Genomic DNA, 17278 nt, shown 5'->3' with positions numbered 1-17278 from the left:
CCTACCACCATACAACGATCAGTTAGGAAAATCATAATTAGGGGAGGTTATAGTAAATGTACTGAGGAGGTCCAAAATTGAAGCCATCCAAAGGAACATATCGCAAATAAACATAAGTCAAAATACACAAACATATATGGTGGGGGGGGTATAGAGAGCGGTATAGTCAAAACAAGAGAAGGGAGGGAAGAATATCCCTGAGCTACAGAGACTGGATCAAGACAAAACTGAGTAGAGTCAGGAGCTGCCTGCCACAACCACATGGAACAACAGAACAATTGCGGCCCAGAATCTAGCAGTTTACGGTTTTAGCCTGTTAAAACGTAACTTATTACAACTGTGAGTGTTTTAGAGACATGGTTTTCATTTCAGGAGGACAGCTTAGCCTCTGACGACCAATACCCAGACTACCACGACATTTACAGTTACTTTAATTGTCTCTGGATTGGATGGAATAAAAAACATTTGACGAGCCACCTCTGTTTTGGGTTTCAATACGAGAGGCGTTGGCGTCTTTCCCGCTGTTTAAGGTCTTTAAACAATGGAATACCTGCAGGAGAAATACTGTACAGATTCTCTCTAGCTGTTCCCTCTGGTTCCCATCAAAACAAACCAGTTTAAAGTCATTACTGACCCTTAAAGCTACAGTCTGGGATTCAGATTTAATTCAGCTACGTATGTAAATATCAACCCAGATCCTAGACTGTATCTTTAAAAAGCTCAGACATAACATAACAAAACATAGCCACTTTAATGGCCTCCATCCATGTTCAGTGTGCCAGCCATAGACCTATAAATTGGTGCCAGCCAGCCCATCTGACATAGCTATTGGCTACCATGTGCCACCTCTACGCATGGCATATATCACCAAACCACGCTATGTACACAACAATGTGAAGTCACTCAGCCCTTGGTGGTCATCCACGACACAAGAGGGTAAAAAAATGTCTGCATCCCAAATCGCACTCTACACCCTATATAGTGCACTACTTTTGACCCGAGCCCTATGCGGTATTTATGGAATAGGGTGGCATTTGAGAAGCACGTTACGTAATTTGGGAGAATCTCCGGCTTCCACCGTGACAGTAATTGGCGAGAGAGCCCTTATGAGATTTTTGCAGCGCCAACGTTTTCCAGAATAATCCCATCTTGTTTGAATCTGGCTCGTCATCATTATGGATGAATAAAACACACATGTAAACACAAAGTATAAGGATGAGAAACCCCACAGAGAAAACCACTGAAAAATAACCTAATTATTGACATAGTGTATGTGTTGTATGATAAGCATATTACACATTTACACTGCTTAACTGTGAGATACATTACTTACATCTGTATTATCTTTACCATTCACAACACAAGTAGGAACAGAATTTATAGTATTTTCAAATAGTAGTGTATTCAAATAATTGAATAATATGAAATAATCGTTTTTTTAAGTCTTAAAGATCTTCACTGAGGTCTCAGTGTGTTCATAACAACGCTTTTCTCCTCTACTACTGAGAAAACACTTCAATCACAAGCCCTGAATTAAATAATGACCACAGGAAAAATGACCTTTCTGACTCAGTTATTATGACATGAATCAACAGCTATAAAATTGGGGCAAATTGACTAAATGAAGTGAGTGAAATAGGAAATGTGTATTTCATAGTTGAGCTATGACCATTACTGCTGTACTCCTGGAATGAAGTATTGGAAACCACTGGAGTCGAACTGGGCAAGCCCTGAATGCAAAATACATTCTCTACTGGCAGCAACTCACACACACACACACACACACACACACACACACACACACACACACACACACACACACACACACACACACACACACACACACACACACACACACACACACAGGCTACAGACACACACTTACACAATATCAGTGTGTTCTTCACAGTGTGTAACCCATCTGGTCCAAGTTAAGTGTAACATAGAAAGCTCATTCAGATATAGTGAGTGTAGATGAAAACTTGGCATGGCCGACCCCCCCACTCTCCCTCTCCCCTGATTTCACGTCTAGACATCATATTGGAAAATGGCTCGCACACCACAAATACAGAAGGAATGCGGCAGCAGCAGCAGCACGGATGATACTGTGGAGGAGAAAATGGCTACCTGTTTTGGATAGGAGGGTATAGGTGGAGTAGGTCTATGTTGGTGGTTACGTCACATAACTGTTATGGAAAACAAATGCCAGCGTGTTCTAAAATATACCCTCAGTGTTTCATTGATGACTAATCAGGTTAATATGGTGAGCTGTGTTGGGGCAACAGGACCAAATAGAATCAGGTTAATATGGCGAGCTGTGTTGGGGCAACAGGACCAAATAGAATCAGGTTAATATGGCGAGCTGTGTTGGGGCAACAGGACCAAATATAATCAGGTTAATATGGCGAGCTGTGTTGGGGCAACAGGACCAAATAGAATCAGGTTAATATGGCGAGCTGTGTTGGGAAAACAGGACCAAATAGAATCAGGTTAATATGGCGAGCTGTGTTGGGGAAACAAGACCAAATAGAATCAGGTTAATATGGCGAGCTGTGTTGGGGCAACAGGACCAAATAGAATCAGGTTAATATGGCGAGCTGTGTTGGGGAAACAGGACCAAATAGAATCAGGTTAATATGGCGAGCTGTGTTGGGGAAACAAGACCAAATAGAATCAGGTTAATATGGCGAGCTGTGTTGGGGAAACAAGACCAAATAGAATCAGGTTAATATGGCGAGCTGTGTTGGGAAAACAGGACCAAATAGAATCAGGTTAATATGGCGAGCTGTGTTGGGGAAACAGGACCAAATAGAATCAGGTTAATATGGCGAGCTGTGTTGGGGAAACAAGACCAAATAGAATCAGGTTAATATGGCGAGCTGTGTTGGGGAAACAAGACCAAATAGAATCAGGTTAATATGGCGAGCTGTGTTGGGAAAACAGGACCAAATAGAATCAGGTTAATATGGCGAGCTGTGTTGGGGAAACAAGACCAAGTAGAGGAACCTAAGACTGTGTGTTTCAGGCCAAGGCTGGATTGGCATCCCACACACTGAATACAGACACACACCATGGGCATCCCACACACTGAATACAGACACACACCATGGGCATCCCACACACTGAATACAGACACACACCATGGGCATCACACACACTGAATACAGACACACACCATGGGCATCACACACACTGAATACAGACACACACCATGGGCATCCCACACACTGAATACAGACACACACACCATGGGCATCACACACAGTCTGAATACAGACAAGCAAGTTATAGTAAAGATCTAACATGAAGACTGATGTGGTTTCATTGACTTTGTCAAATGAAAATTCCATACAATAATGAATATGCAGGGTCTGAAGGCAAAATGAAAAAGACTTGACAGACAAATAGATCAAGTCGGACACAAATGGAGAGGATGAAATTGAGAGCGAGATAGAAAAACTGACAGAGAGAAAGAGGGAGACACATTTAAACGGACATCTGACTGACAGAGAGACACATTGACGTGGACAAAGAATTTGCTCAGACAGAAAGAGAGAGAGCGAGAGAGAGAGAGAGAGAGAGAGAGAGAGAGAGAGATTGCAAGCGAAAGAGAAAGAGAAAGAAAGAAAGCGAGAGAGCGAGAGAGACAGTCAAGGTGATATAGAGAATTTCAACCCACCAGGAGGAACTGGGTGAACTCTCCATAGCTGAGGTGCTTGGTCCTCTCCTTGCCGAAGTGCAGCCGCATGAACTCAGAGTCCCAGTTAAAGGGGATGTGCTGATGGTTGGTGGTTTGGCTGAAGACCTGATTCACGTCCTCTGAGGAGAGACAAGACGAGACGAGCACCTTTAATGAAATCAGTCCCGTTTTCATTCAGACACTGTTGACAAACAGACTACTGTAGATGGCTGGTTAGCAGTAGCATTGCTTCACAAGACTTGGTTACTTGCAGAGATGGCGGACAATGATGTCTATTATGTCAAAATGTATTATTTTGTATCAAGTCATAGGAATGATCATTGACCAGTTTTTTAAGAGATTTCATATTAGAAAAGTAAGTGTTAATTATGATAGAAGTTACAGGTCCCTGAAGCCATAGGTCTGAACAATAATGATGGATTGACATCTGATGGAAGCATTAGACAGTACTGTAGGCCTACTATAGCTATAAAATACGTGAAGCTATGTGATTACACGCTTTTATAATTCTGGAAGAGTCTCAGCCAGTAGAGGTAATGGAGGTGGGAGACATTGAACACCAGCCCAAATGATTACAGCCTTAGCAGAGAAAACAAAACAAACAGATAGTCACACGAGAGAGGAACCTGTTTCTTATTATGCCACAAAACCAAAAACGTGTTTCAAACCTGCTAGTATGTATCAGTGTAACTAAGAGGAGGGGAATGAATAACTTAAAGAGAAATGAGAGAGGGGATGCGGCCCAAATTGCACCCTATTCCTTACATAGAGCAGTCTAAAGTAGTGCACTATATATGGAATAGTTGTGCCATTTGTGACTGGAATAGTTGTGCCATTTGTGACGCACACTAGAAATATGGAGTGCGATTTTCCCCCCAGTCAGGCCCTACCTTTTGGAACAAGACAGCTCGAGCAGGTTTTACACTTTAATGAGGCAATAAAAATACTGCATTTACTCGACAGTGCAACACTGCAGTGCCATTCCCCATTCCAGACCTGCTGTTTATATTATCAGCATTTATGGACCTGTCAACACTCAGGCAACCTTTTTTTTTATTTGTATCTCTTTGGGTGAAGTACATTCATGTTTTAACATGCATTTCATGTCACGGTTTTATTAACTCTATTCCACCAAATTATGGATGTATTTTTATGAAACACTAAGAAATAACAGTGCATTCATCCCTTCATGTAAAAATATATGTTTTTCCGCGTTCACTTAATATAAATTACACAGGTTATTAACAAACAAGAAAAGACCATACAAAAATGTAATGAAAATAAAAAAGAAATCAGAACAAGCCATTTATGTGGAAAAACAAACTGTCTTTAATGCAGCTAAGCCGCAGCAATTAATGCTTTTAATACGTTATAAAGGAGCGACTTGTTATTTTGGTTGAGATGGAGAAGGCCATTTAATCTAATGAAAAAGCAAAGAAAGTGAAAAGAGAAAATTATGTAATGGATCACAATAAAGTGACTTTGACAAGAGCATAATCTCAATCACAAGTTAAAATGGTAGCAGAACATGAGGTATAGACAGCAGTGTAATGTTCTACTTCTTGTTGCGTCTCCTAGCGTAGCCGCGGCAGCGTTCGGGTAGGCTATATTCATTAACCTTTCAGAAGGCAGAAAAACAACAGACCTTTGAATTACCAAACCAGATACACCACATCACAGATAAATAGTCTAATTGAGCTTTTTAAATATGAAAATTAACATATGTGCATATATAATCAACCACAATGATCTTACTCCCTGCCGACTAGCAACAATTAGAATGGAATTTGCTTTCTCTCTGTTTGTGCCCAAGATATGTGCGCTGCAATTCAAATCAGTCCTAATGTGCTAATGTGGCACACCTACAGAAGGCAAAATTAGGGTTGTTTAAATCAATTAGGGAAATGTGAAATTAGCAACATGTACAAATGTCTCCTCTTCTCACCTCTGGGCTCGGAGGCTTCTGGGTAATGGTGCCAATCACAAACACACTGCCCTCCTCTCCGACAGACAGACATGTCTTCTGCCCCTCCACCCCTCCAAAACCAATATCTGTCATCCTGTCATCTCCATAGGGGTGCTTACACTGTCACCTTCATAGGGGCTAAGGTTACTGTCATTGACTCTGATGGTTATGTGTGACAATATAATTTTTGGTCATTTTGAGAGAGCAAAACATATTTTTTTATCAACCTCTTCCAAAATAACAAAATAACAAAATGTCCAATGAAATGTACTTTCAGTAAATAAAATACCTCACAGTGTACTTGAGAATTGCTTTAAGAATTCTTCCTTCACTTAAATATTAGAATCCTAGCTATAAGTGTCCACATTGTTTTGTACTTCAGCGGTCACCTGCATATCACAGGTCTCACAGGTCTCTCATATTTCACAAATCATACCTGGGGGTTAGAGGGTTAGAGCTGAAATAGAGCTGTCAATCAAATCAGACAGGGAAGGTTACGTACCGTAGGTGGCTGCTCCTTTGCCCGTCTTGTCGAACAGCAGGAAGGCGACCATGTAGAGAGCATCTGGAGCACACAGGACCGACTCAAAAGCCACAAACTCCTGGAAGGAGATCAACCTGAAGGAGAGAAAGGGAAAGAGAGAGAGCGAGAGAGAGAGAGAGAGAGAGAGAGAGAGAGAGAGAGAGAGAGAGAGAGCGAGAGATAGAATGAGAGAACGAGAGAGAGATAGAATGAGAGAACGAGAGAATGAGAGAGAGAGAGAACGAGAGAACAAGAGAGAGAGAGAGAGAGAGAGAGAGAGAGAGAGAGAGAGAGAGAGAGAGAGAGAGAGAGAGAGAGAGAGAGAGAACGAGAGAACGAGAGAGAGAGAGAGAAAGTTGAATGTGAGGGTATCCTGTAAAAGTCTACCCAGATAATATCCTGTTCCACAATGAGAGCAGAGAAGGACTATCAGTATCACTAGGACACATTTTACAGGACTTTACTTCAATTTACAACCCAAGGTGACAAAACCAATTAACAGAACAGCTTATCAATCTATGAAAATCTTAATTAAGGTAGGCTACTTCTCAGCTGAGTGAAATGTCAAACTTAATGAGTATGACTTCATGTCAGTGTTGTGTGCCAGTCTGAGTTGGCTGCTATAACGTTGACGGGCAACATTACACATCTAAAAATGATTTAATATGAAGTTTTACATTTCCCCCTCTACCATTATAAACAGGTGTACAAGCACGAAGGGAGTTTTGAGACAGCTTTGGAAATCCTTTCACTTTTACTGTATTGCCTATATTTCAGGACAAAAATTACATTTTTGCCCATGTCCAAAAATGTACTAGAGGTCTCTAAGTCTCTCTCTCTCTCTCTCTCTCTCTCTCTCTCTCTCTTTCTATCTCTCTCTTTCTCGCTCCCTTTCTCTCTTTCTCTCTTTCTATCTTTCTCTCTCCCTCTCTCTCTATCTTTCTCTTTCGCTCTCTCTTTCTCTTTCTTTCTCTCTCTATCTTTCTCTCTCTCTCTCTCTCTGGTTGTGTAGTCTACAGCAGGTACAGTTGAAGTCGGAAGTTTACATACACCTTAGCCAAATACATTTAAACTCAGGTTTTCACAATTGCTGACATTTAATCCTAGTAAATATTCCCTGTATTAGGTCAGTTAGGATCACCACTTTATTTTAAGAATGTGAAATGTCAGAATAATTGTCACGCCCTGGCTCTGGGGACTCTAGTATGTTGAGCCAGGGTGTGAGTTTTCATGTGTTTTCCATTCTAGGTTAAGTATTTCTATGTTGGCCAGTGTGGTTCTCAATCAGATGCAACGAGTGTCAGCTGTTGCTGGTTGTCTCTGATTGGGAACCACATTTAGACAGGCTGTTTTCCCACAGTGGTTGTGGGATCTTGTTCCAAGTAGGTTGTGTTTATCTAAGGACGTCACGTTATCGTTTTGTTGTTTTTGTTCGTGTTATCTTATTTAATAAATATGTTCGCAAATAACGCTGCGCATTGGTCCTCTGTTCCCGACGATCGTGATAGAAGATCCCACCAAAACTGGACCAAGCAGCGTGTCCAGGAGCCATCGCCAGGGGAATCGCTAGCGGATCTCCGTGGCAACCTCGACTGGGTCAAGCCTAGTGAAGAGCAGAGAGGGTGGACTTGGGAGCAGTGGAGGAAGAGTCTCGACTGGGTCAAGCCAAATGAAGAGCAGAGTGGTTGGACTTTGGAGCAGTGGAGGAAGAGTCTGGCTTGGTCCACGGGGAGGAGAGACACCCATACATTTTTTAGGGGGGGGCTCACGCCGTGGACGACGGGGCAGCAGGAGGCCGCGATGGAGCGGTCCAGCGGGTTTGCAGAGGAGGCCGCCAGGTTAAGGGGGCCACTGGTCACAGAGGAGAGGGAAAGTGTAGAGGCACGGCGGGAGGTACTGGGGTGTGTTACCAGTCCGGTCCGGCCCGTTCCTGATCCCTGCGTAGGGCCAGTGGTGTGTGTCCCCAGTACGGTCCGGCCTGTTCCTGTTCCTCGCATCGAGCCTGTAGTGCGTGTCGTCAGCCCGGCCCGGCCTGTTCCTGCTCCCCGCACCAAGCCTATGGTGCGCGTCGCCAGCCCGGCCCGGCCTGTTCCTGTTCCTTGCATCGAGCCTGTGGTGCGTGTCGTCAGCCCGGCCCGGCCTGTTCCTGCTCCCCGCACCAAGCCTATGGTGCGCGTCGCCAGCCCGGCCCGGCCTGTTCCTGCTCCCCGCACCAAGCCTATGGTGCGCGTCGCCAGCCCGGCCCGGCCTGTTCCTGCTCCCCGCACCAAGCCTATGGTGCGCGTCGCCAGCCCGGCCCGGCCTGTTCCTGCTCCCGCACCAAGCCTATGGTGCGCCCGTCAGCCCGGTCCGGCCTGTTCCTGCTCCCCGCACCAAGCCTATGGTGCGCGTCGCCAGCCCGGTCCGGCCTGTTCCTGCTCCCCGCACCAAGCCTATGGTGCGCGTCGCCAGCCCGGCCCGGCCTGTTCCTGTTCCTCGCATCGAGCCTGTGGTGCGTGTCGTCAGCCCGGCCCGGCCTGTTCCTGCTCCCCGCACCAAGCCTATGGTGCGCGTCGCCAGCCCGGCCCGGCCTGTTCCTGCTCCCCGCACCAAGCCTATGGTGCGCGTCGCCAGCCCGGCCCGGCCTGTTCCTGCTCCCCGCACCAAGCCTATGGTGCGCTTCGTCAGCCCGGTCCGGCCTGTTCCTGCTCCCCGCACCAAGCCTATGGTGCGCGTCGCCAGCCCGGTCCGGCCTGTTCCTGCTCCCGCACCAAGCCTGTGGTGCGCGCCGCCAGCCCGGCCCGGCCTGTTCCTGCTCCCCGCACCAAGTCAGTGGTGCGCGCCGCCAGCCCGGCCCGGTCCATTCCTGCTCTCCGCACCAAGTCAGTGGTGCGCTCGTCAGCCCGGTCCGGCCCGCTCCTGCTCCCCGCACCAGGCCTATGGTGCACGCCGCCAGCCCGGCTCGGCCTGTTCCTGCTCCCCACACCAAGCCAATGGTGTGCGTTGTCAGTCCGGCACAGCCCGTGCCTGTTCCACCGGTGCCTGGTCCGGTACCGGTCAGCTGCTCCACGCCGGAGCTAGAGCAATCCGCTCCACCAGTGTTCAGTCCAGCTCCGGCCAGCAGGGCCAGACCGGACCAGGGGTACTTTGGGGGGTTAGAGAGGGAGTGGGGATCATGCCCGGAGCCGGATCCGCCGCCAAGGCGGAGTGCCCACCCGGTCCCTCCCCTGTGGTGTTTGGTTGGCGCGGTCGGAGTCCGCGCCTTTGGGGGGGGGTACTGTCACGCCCTGGCTCTGGGGACTCTAGTATGTTGAGCCAGGGTGTGAGTTTTCATGTGTTTTCCATTCTAGGTTAAGTATTTCTATGTTGGCCAGTGTGGTTCTCAATCAGAGGCAACGAGTGTCAGCTGTTGCTGGTTGTCTCTGATTGGGAACCACATTTAGACAGGCTGTTTTCCCACAGTGGTTGTGGGATCTTGTTCCAAGTAGGTTGTGTTTATCTAAGGACGTCACGTTATCGTTTTGTTGTTTTTGATCGTGTTATCTTATTTAATAAATATGTTCGCAAATAACGCTGCGCATTGGTCCTCTGTTCCCGACGATTGTGACAATAATAGTAGAGAGAATGATTTGTTTCAGCTTTTATTTATTTCATCACATTCCCAGTGGGTCAGAAGTTTACATACACTCAATTAGTATTTGGTTGCATTGCCTTTAAATTGTTTAACTTGGGTCAAACGTTTCGGGTAGCCTTCTACAAGCTTTCCACAATAAGTTGGGTGAATTTTGGCCAATTCCTCCTGACAGAGCTGGTGTAACTGAGTCAGGTTTGTAGGCCTCCTTGCTCGCACACGCTTTTTCAGTTCTGCCTACAAATGTTCTATAGGATTGAGGTCAGGGCTTTGTGATGGCCACTCCAATACCTTGACTTTGTTGTCCTTAAGCCATTTTGCCACAACTTTGGAAGTATGCTTGGGGTCATTGTCCATTTGGAAGACCCATTTGCGACCAAGCTTTAACTTCCTGACTGATGTCTTGAGATGTTGCTTCAATATATCCACATAATTTTCCTTCCTCATGATGCCATCTATTTTGTGAAGTGCACCAGTCCCTACTGCAGCAAAGCACCCCCATAGCATGATGCTAACACGCCCGTGCTTCACGGTTGGGATGTTGTTCTTCGGCTTGTGTCACGAACGTCGTATGAAGGAGTGGACCAAAGCGCAGCGTTAGTTGCGAACATACTTGCTTTATTTAATTAAAGCATACACACGAAATAACAAAACAATAAACGACTCGTGAAGTCCTCAGTGACAATGACCGAACACGGAACAAGAAACCACAACACAAAGTGAAAAGCCAGACAGTTAAATATGGCTCCCAATCAGAGACAACCAGCTGACACTCGTTGCCTCTGATTGGGAGTCACTCAGGCCAACATAGATATACCAACATAGAATCACACACCCTGGCTCAACATAACATAGTCCCCAGAGCCAGGGCGTGACAGTACCCCCCCCCAAAGGCGCGGACTCCGACCGCGCCAAACAACCACAACAGGGGAGGGACCGGGTGGGCACTCCGCCTCGGCGGCGGATCCGGCTCCGGACATGACCCAGGCACGGGTTGTGCTGGACTGACGACGCGCACCCCTGGCTTGGTGCGTGGAGGAGGAACGGGCCTTACCAGGCTGACGACGCACACCGTAGGCTTGGTGCGTGGAGCAGGGACAGGCCGGACTGGGCTGACGACGCACACCACTGACTTGGTGCGTGGAGCAGGGACAGGCTGGACTGGGCTGACGAAGCACACCACTGACTTGGTGCGGGGAGCAGGAACGGGCCGAGCCGGGCTGACGAAGCGCACCACTGCCTTGGTGCGGGGTAAAGGAATGGGCCGGACCGGGCTGACGAAGCGCACCACTGCCTTGGCGCGGGGAGCAGGGATGGGCCGGACCGGGCTGACGAAGCGCACCCCTGACTTGGTGCGGGGAGCAGGAACGAGCCGGACCGGGCTGACGACGCGCACCACAGACTTGGTGCGGAGAGCAGGAACGGGCCGGACAGGGCTGACGAAACGCACCACAGACTTGGTGCGGGGAGCAGGAATGGGCCGGACTGGGCTGGCGACGCGCACCACAGACTTGGTGGGAGTGGCAGGAACAGGCCGGACCGTACTGGGAACACACACCACTGGCCCTACGTGGGGATCAGGAACAGGCCGGACCGGACTGGCAACACACGCCAGTACCTCTCGCCGTGCCTCTACAACCTCCTTCCCCCTGGTGACCAGTGACTCCCGTAACCTGGCGGCCTCTTCTGCCAACCCGCTGGACCGCTCTATCGCGGCCTCCTGCTGCCCCGACGTCGTGAGCCCCCCCCCTAAAAATTTTCTGGGGGTCTCTCCTCCCCGTGGGCCAGGCCTCCATCGTTCTCGCCAGACTCTCACCCCACTGCTCCAAAGTCCAACCTTTCTCCTCTTCTCTTGGCTTGGCCCAGTCGAGACTCCTACTCCACTGCTCCCAAGTCCATCCTCTCTCTTCTTCACGCTGCTTGGTCCTGTTATGGTGGTTTCTTCTGTCACGAACGTCGTATGAAGGAGTGGACCAAAGCGCAGCGTTAGTTGCGAACATACTTGCTTTATTTAATTAAAGCATACACACGAAATAACAAAACAATAAACGACTCGTGAAGTCCTCAGTGACAATGACCGAACGCGGAACAAGAAACCACAACACAAAGTGAAAAGCCAGACAGTTAAATATGGCTCCCAATCAGAGACAACCAGCTGACACTCGTTGCCTCTGATTGGGAGTCACTCAGGCCAACATAGATATACCAACATAGAATCACACACCCTGGCTCAACATAACATAGTCCCCAGAGCCAGGGCGTGACAGCTTGCAAGCATCCCCCTTTTTCCTCCAAACATAACGATGGTCATTATGGCCAAACAGTTCTATTTTTGTTTCATCAGACCAGAGGACATTTCTCCAAAAAGTACGATCTTTGTCCCCATGTGCAGTTGCAAACCATAGTCTGGCTTTTTTATGGCGGTTTTGGAGCAGTGGCTTCTTCCTTGCTGAGAGGCCTTTCAGGTTATGTCAATATAGGACTCATTTTACTGTGGATATAGATACTTTTGTACCTGTTTCCTCCAGCAGCTTCACAAGGTCCTTTGCTGTTGGTCTGGGATTGATTTGCACTTTTCGCACCAAAGTACGTTCATCTCTAGGAGACAGAACACCTCTCCTTCCTGAGCGGTATGACGGCTGCGTGGTCCCATGGTGTTTATACTTGCGTACTATTGTTTGTACAGATGAACGTGGTACCTTCAGGCGTTTGGAAATTGTTCCCAAGGATGAACCAGACTTGAGGAGGTCTACAATATTTTTTCTGAGGTCTTGGCTGATTTCTTTTGATTTTCCCATGATGTCAAGCAAAGAGGTACTGAGTTTGAAGGTAGGCCTTGAAATAAATCCACAGGTACACTTCCAATTGACTCAAATGATGTAAATTAGCCTATCAGAAGCTTCTAAAGCTATGACATCATTTTCTGGAATTTTAAAGGCACAGTCAACTTAGTGTATGTAAACTTCTGACCCACTGGAATTGTGATTAAGTGAAATAATCTGTTTGTAAACAATTGTTGGAAAGATTACTTGTGTCATGCACAAAGTAGATGTCCTAACCGACTTGCTAAAACTATAGTTTGTTAACAAGACATTTGTGGAGTGGTTGAAAAACGAGTTTTAATGACTCCAACCTAAGTGTATGTAAACTTCCGACTTCAACTGTATGTGTCATTAATACCATTGTATTTCACTTCTTTCTGATATTACTACAAATGGCCATACATCATCTACAAAAACAGGATAAACACACCAACAGAGTCATTAGAACTCCCATGGGAGCCCCTGGGGACCATGGCACAATCTAGTTTTAATTCATGCGCGGTTCAATGTTGCCTCAAGTCCATTATGAATTTCACAAATGGATACAATAATTATGTGAGGTCAGTCCTAATGAGCAGTTCCCTGAGCACACATCTCTAATCTATTTCAATTTCCAGGGGAGCGATGATTACATTTTCCTGGCAACTCTAATTAATTTTGTTACTGATGAAATTCAAAGAGGGATTCATTGGGAATCTGTAGGCTTGTAGGCTTGTGTGCTCTGCTCTGCCTGCCTTGCAGTGTAGAAAAATCGGAAAGAGTAATTGTTTTATTAATTTAGCTAGCTGGCGGTTTTAAAACAGGGGCCTGCTGGTAGGGAGCGGGTGGAGGGGCACAAAAGTGCGCTGCAACAAGCTAATATGGGTACAGCTCTTGCGGCTGGAACCATATTAAATGTTGAAAATGAACATTTTCTGAGGCAGAAACATAAAAACTCTTAAAAATGACCAATTTAGAAGGTCATTTCGTGAGTTACTGTAGACAAACTTCAGAGGAGTGCAGGAGAGAGAACAGAGAGACTGCCTAAAATGCCTCAAATAGGATGACTAGGGAAGTGCAGTATGATTTTTTATATGCATCACGTTGGTGAACATTTCAGTATTTATCAAGACATGGATTATGACAATTTTACTGCAACTTACACCACTGTTGATTATCAGGGGTATTAAGATGACTTTGGGAGATGTGAGAGGGTTCAGGGGTTATCACACACACTATGGTGAATGTACCAAGGATGAGGATTATGATGGTTGATTAGCATTGCTATGACTACTAGAAAACAACTACCCCCAAAAAGGAGATGCCATCACTTTGTAATGCAGACCAAACCAACCAACAGTATCTACCCACCATCAACTAATATGGCATGTGACCAGATTGATTCTAGGCATGTACATTGTCTGAGTAAACAGTGCACAAAAACATATGCATTTACAAACATGAGACTACAGTATATGTCCGGGGAATGTAAGATATAAATCCCAAAGGTGTGCAGTTAATGCTATACTACATGCAGAGGATTGTTTTTCATTTTAAATCAGTAGCTATTCAGTCAATATGATCATGCAGTACATGTGGCCCTTTCTTAGTCTGAGTGAGAGGTCAACAAAGGTTGAAAGTGTATCTCTGTACGAAGTCGATGTCTTTGTTCGAGTGTGTCTTTTGTCATCTTCAGCTCCTATTGTCATCTTCAGCTCCTATAAAAGCTTTCCAGGGTCTACAACACTGTTTACAGCATAAACATTTGGCCGTGTTAGGCAAGAGCGACAGCTTTTATCCCTGATAGTAGAGGGGTAAGAGGACACCTTCAATGATCCCCTGTCCCTGCTATTGTCACTGACAGCCTTCCACCCAGAGGTGACTGCTGGCTAGCTGACTGGCTGACTGACTGGCTGGCTGTCCAGCTGTCTGTCTCGCTAGATGTCCGGCTGGTGGGCTGGATGCTTTGGGTTTTTCCAAGCAGGCACACCAAAATACACGGCTGGCTGGGAGGACTGCTATTTTCCCAGCATGCTCTCTTTACAAAGTTTTAACCCCCAAGAGACTAGGGAGGGGGTTTCACACTTCGAAGAGTTTTCCATCAAAAAAGAGAGAGAGAGAGAGAGAGAGAGAGAGAGAGAGAGAGAGAGAGAGAGAGAGAGAGAGAGAGAGAGAGAGAGAGAGAGAGAGAGAGAGAGAGAGAGAGAGAGAGAGAGAGAGAGAGAGAGAGAGAAAGTGAGAGAGAGAGAGAGAGAGAGAAAGTGAGAGAGAGAGAGAGAGAGAGAGAGAGAGAGAGAGAGAGAGAGAAAGTGAGAGAGAGAGAGAGAGAGAGAGAGAGAGAGAGAGAGAGAGAGAGAGAGAGAGAGAGAGAGAGAGAGAGAGAGAGAGAGAGAGAGAGAGAGAGAGATAGGTAAGGAGGGAGGGAGGGAGGAAAAATCTCTGACACATCTTTCAGACAGCAGCAGGGATGTCTACACAGACAGAAAGGGAGTATATCTATCTCAGCCAGCCAAGTCTGGGGAGGCTGAATAACAAGAGAGAAAAGTGATTTCAAGGCAGAGATAAGAAACTGTGATGGCTGTCAGTGAGCGTATCACCTGATTTACACAGTCACAGAGGGAGGCAGAGAAATGCATTACACTGTTTACGTACACCCAAACCCCCTCTACTCCGAAAAAAACGATTACCCCTCCCTGACTTATCTCTGTGAAATGGAATCCTACCTGGGGTAAAAACAGCAGCAGACGCATTAGCGAGAAAAAAAATTATGCAGTCTGCACATCCCGAAAAAGACTCTAATTTATGCTAGAGGGAGTATTTCAAAATACAATAGTCTACGTGGATTGTTTTCTTCGTTTATTTTCTTTCAGGGAGCTCACTCAACAGGTTATTGTCAAAAACAATGTATTTCTGTTTTTTATTAAAATAAAAGGGGGTGTTGTTGACACGCGCACCCATTGTCTGTTCTCTCTTCCCGCGCTAGGCATAATCATCCATCTCATTATCTAACGGAAATCATAACATATTTTTAGGGTTCACGGGAAAAAATTATAATCACTTGTGAAAACAAAATACATGGCGACTAACCTACGATGTCAACTGTAAACAAAATGGATGCATTCAAACAAAGGTCTCTGATTTCGTGGCTTTGATCAAACCATCAAACCAGACATTTCTGCTCCCTTGTCATTTGCTATCCCCTCCCCACCACCCCACCACACCAAATGAGGTTTAGATACAGAGACCAAGCCATGGTTTCCTAATAGATTTATCCCTTAATAGCAGTGATGCCGTCGCCATTTATCTGGCTCCCAAATCCACACAATGCAGGAGTGCTGAATGGCATGGGCAATTACAGTGCATGTGTGCAGCCAGCCAGCCTCCACTCCATTTTAAAGCAGGCCTTCATAATGTGAGCAACATGACCGCATGCACTCTGCTCTTTGCAGGAGCCCAGGTGGTTGCCGTGGCAACGCGCTTTTTCTTTTTGACTTACCCTAACATTTTATTGCCCCTCATTATGTATCATTAAAAACATACATATTAATGTAAAAAATAGGGGTGGGGTGGGGGGGGGGAGGGGGAGGGGATAAGATGAGATGAATTAGGCTAGCAACAACCAACAGAAGGAAGGGAACAACACCTGACAAATGGGCTTTGAGGATTTGTAGGATTTTCTTTTTTCTACAAAATAAATCAGATAAATTTGTGATAGAATAAGTGGTAAGCAAAACATTATTAATTGTTTATTGGGCTGGCATCCTGCGCATTAGAAAATAAGTGCTAGGGGAGTACACAGGATCAGAGCCAGATATATACATGCAGTGGCCAGTTTATTATGGTTCGCTCCTACAGACAGTGAGTCACGTGGCCGTGGCTTGCAATATAAAGCAGGCAGACAGGCATCGAGGCATTCAGTTACTGTTCGATTGAACATTAGAATGGGCAAAACAAGCGACCTAAGCAACTTTGAGCGTGGTATGATTGTTGGTGCCAGGCACGCCGGATCCAGTATCTCAGAAACGGCCGCCCTAATGGGCTTTTCACACACAACAGTATCTAGGGTTTCCCGAGAATGGTGTGACAAACAAAAAACATCCAGTCAGCGGCAGTCCTGTGGGCTAAAAACAAGTGGTGTGCAGAACGTCATCTCGAAACACACAACTCGTTGATCCTTGTCACGGATGGGTTCCACTCCTATCAGCTAAAAACAAGAAGAAGCGGCTCCAGTGGGCACGCGATCACCAACACTGGACAATTGAGGAGTGGATAAATCTTGCCTGGTCCAACAAATCCCGGATCCTGTTGCGTCATGCTGATGGCAGAGTCAGGATTTGGCGTAAGCAGCTTGAGTCCATGGACCCATCCTGCCTGGTGTCAATGGTACAGGCTAGTGGCGGTGGTCAACCGCCGTCCAATCTGCAGCAACTGTGTGATGCCATCGTGTCAGCATGGACTAACATCCCTGAGGAAAATGTCAGACTTGTAGAATCCATGCCCCGAAGAATTCAGGCTGTTCTGGAGGCAAAGTGGGGTCCGACCCAGTACTAGATGGTGTACCTAATAAACTGGCCGGTGAGTGTATATATACTGTATATAGATATATGTGTTTAATGCAAGTAATGGTGAATAAAAATACTCAAACAAGGCCTATTGTCCTGTGTTTTTCTCCACAATG

General features: G+C 46.4%; 1 protein-coding gene across 1 annotated transcript in view; it reads right to left on the bottom strand.

Annotated features, from left to right (window-relative positions):
- Nucleotides 1-17278, bottom strand: part of LOC121572085 (calcium-binding mitochondrial carrier protein Aralar2-like) — a 97874-nt gene that overhangs the window by 78519 nt on the left and 2077 nt on the right. The window contains exons 4-5 of the mRNA XM_041883978.2: nucleotides 6169-6284; nucleotides 3680-3819 (exon numbers count right to left, since the gene is read on the bottom strand). Coding sequence (XP_041739912.1) covers nucleotides 3680-3819; nucleotides 6169-6284 — 256 coding nt within the window. The remainder of the gene's footprint in view (nucleotides 1-3679; nucleotides 3820-6168; nucleotides 6285-17278) is intronic.

Source organism: Coregonus clupeaformis, chromosome 8 (assembly GCF_020615455.1).
Source record: "Coregonus clupeaformis isolate EN_2021a chromosome 8, ASM2061545v1, whole genome shotgun sequence".
In the NCBI taxonomy this organism is placed as follows: Eukaryota; Metazoa; Chordata; class Actinopteri; order Salmoniformes; family Salmonidae; genus Coregonus; species Coregonus clupeaformis.
This window is presented reverse-complemented; position numbering and strand designations above follow the sequence as displayed.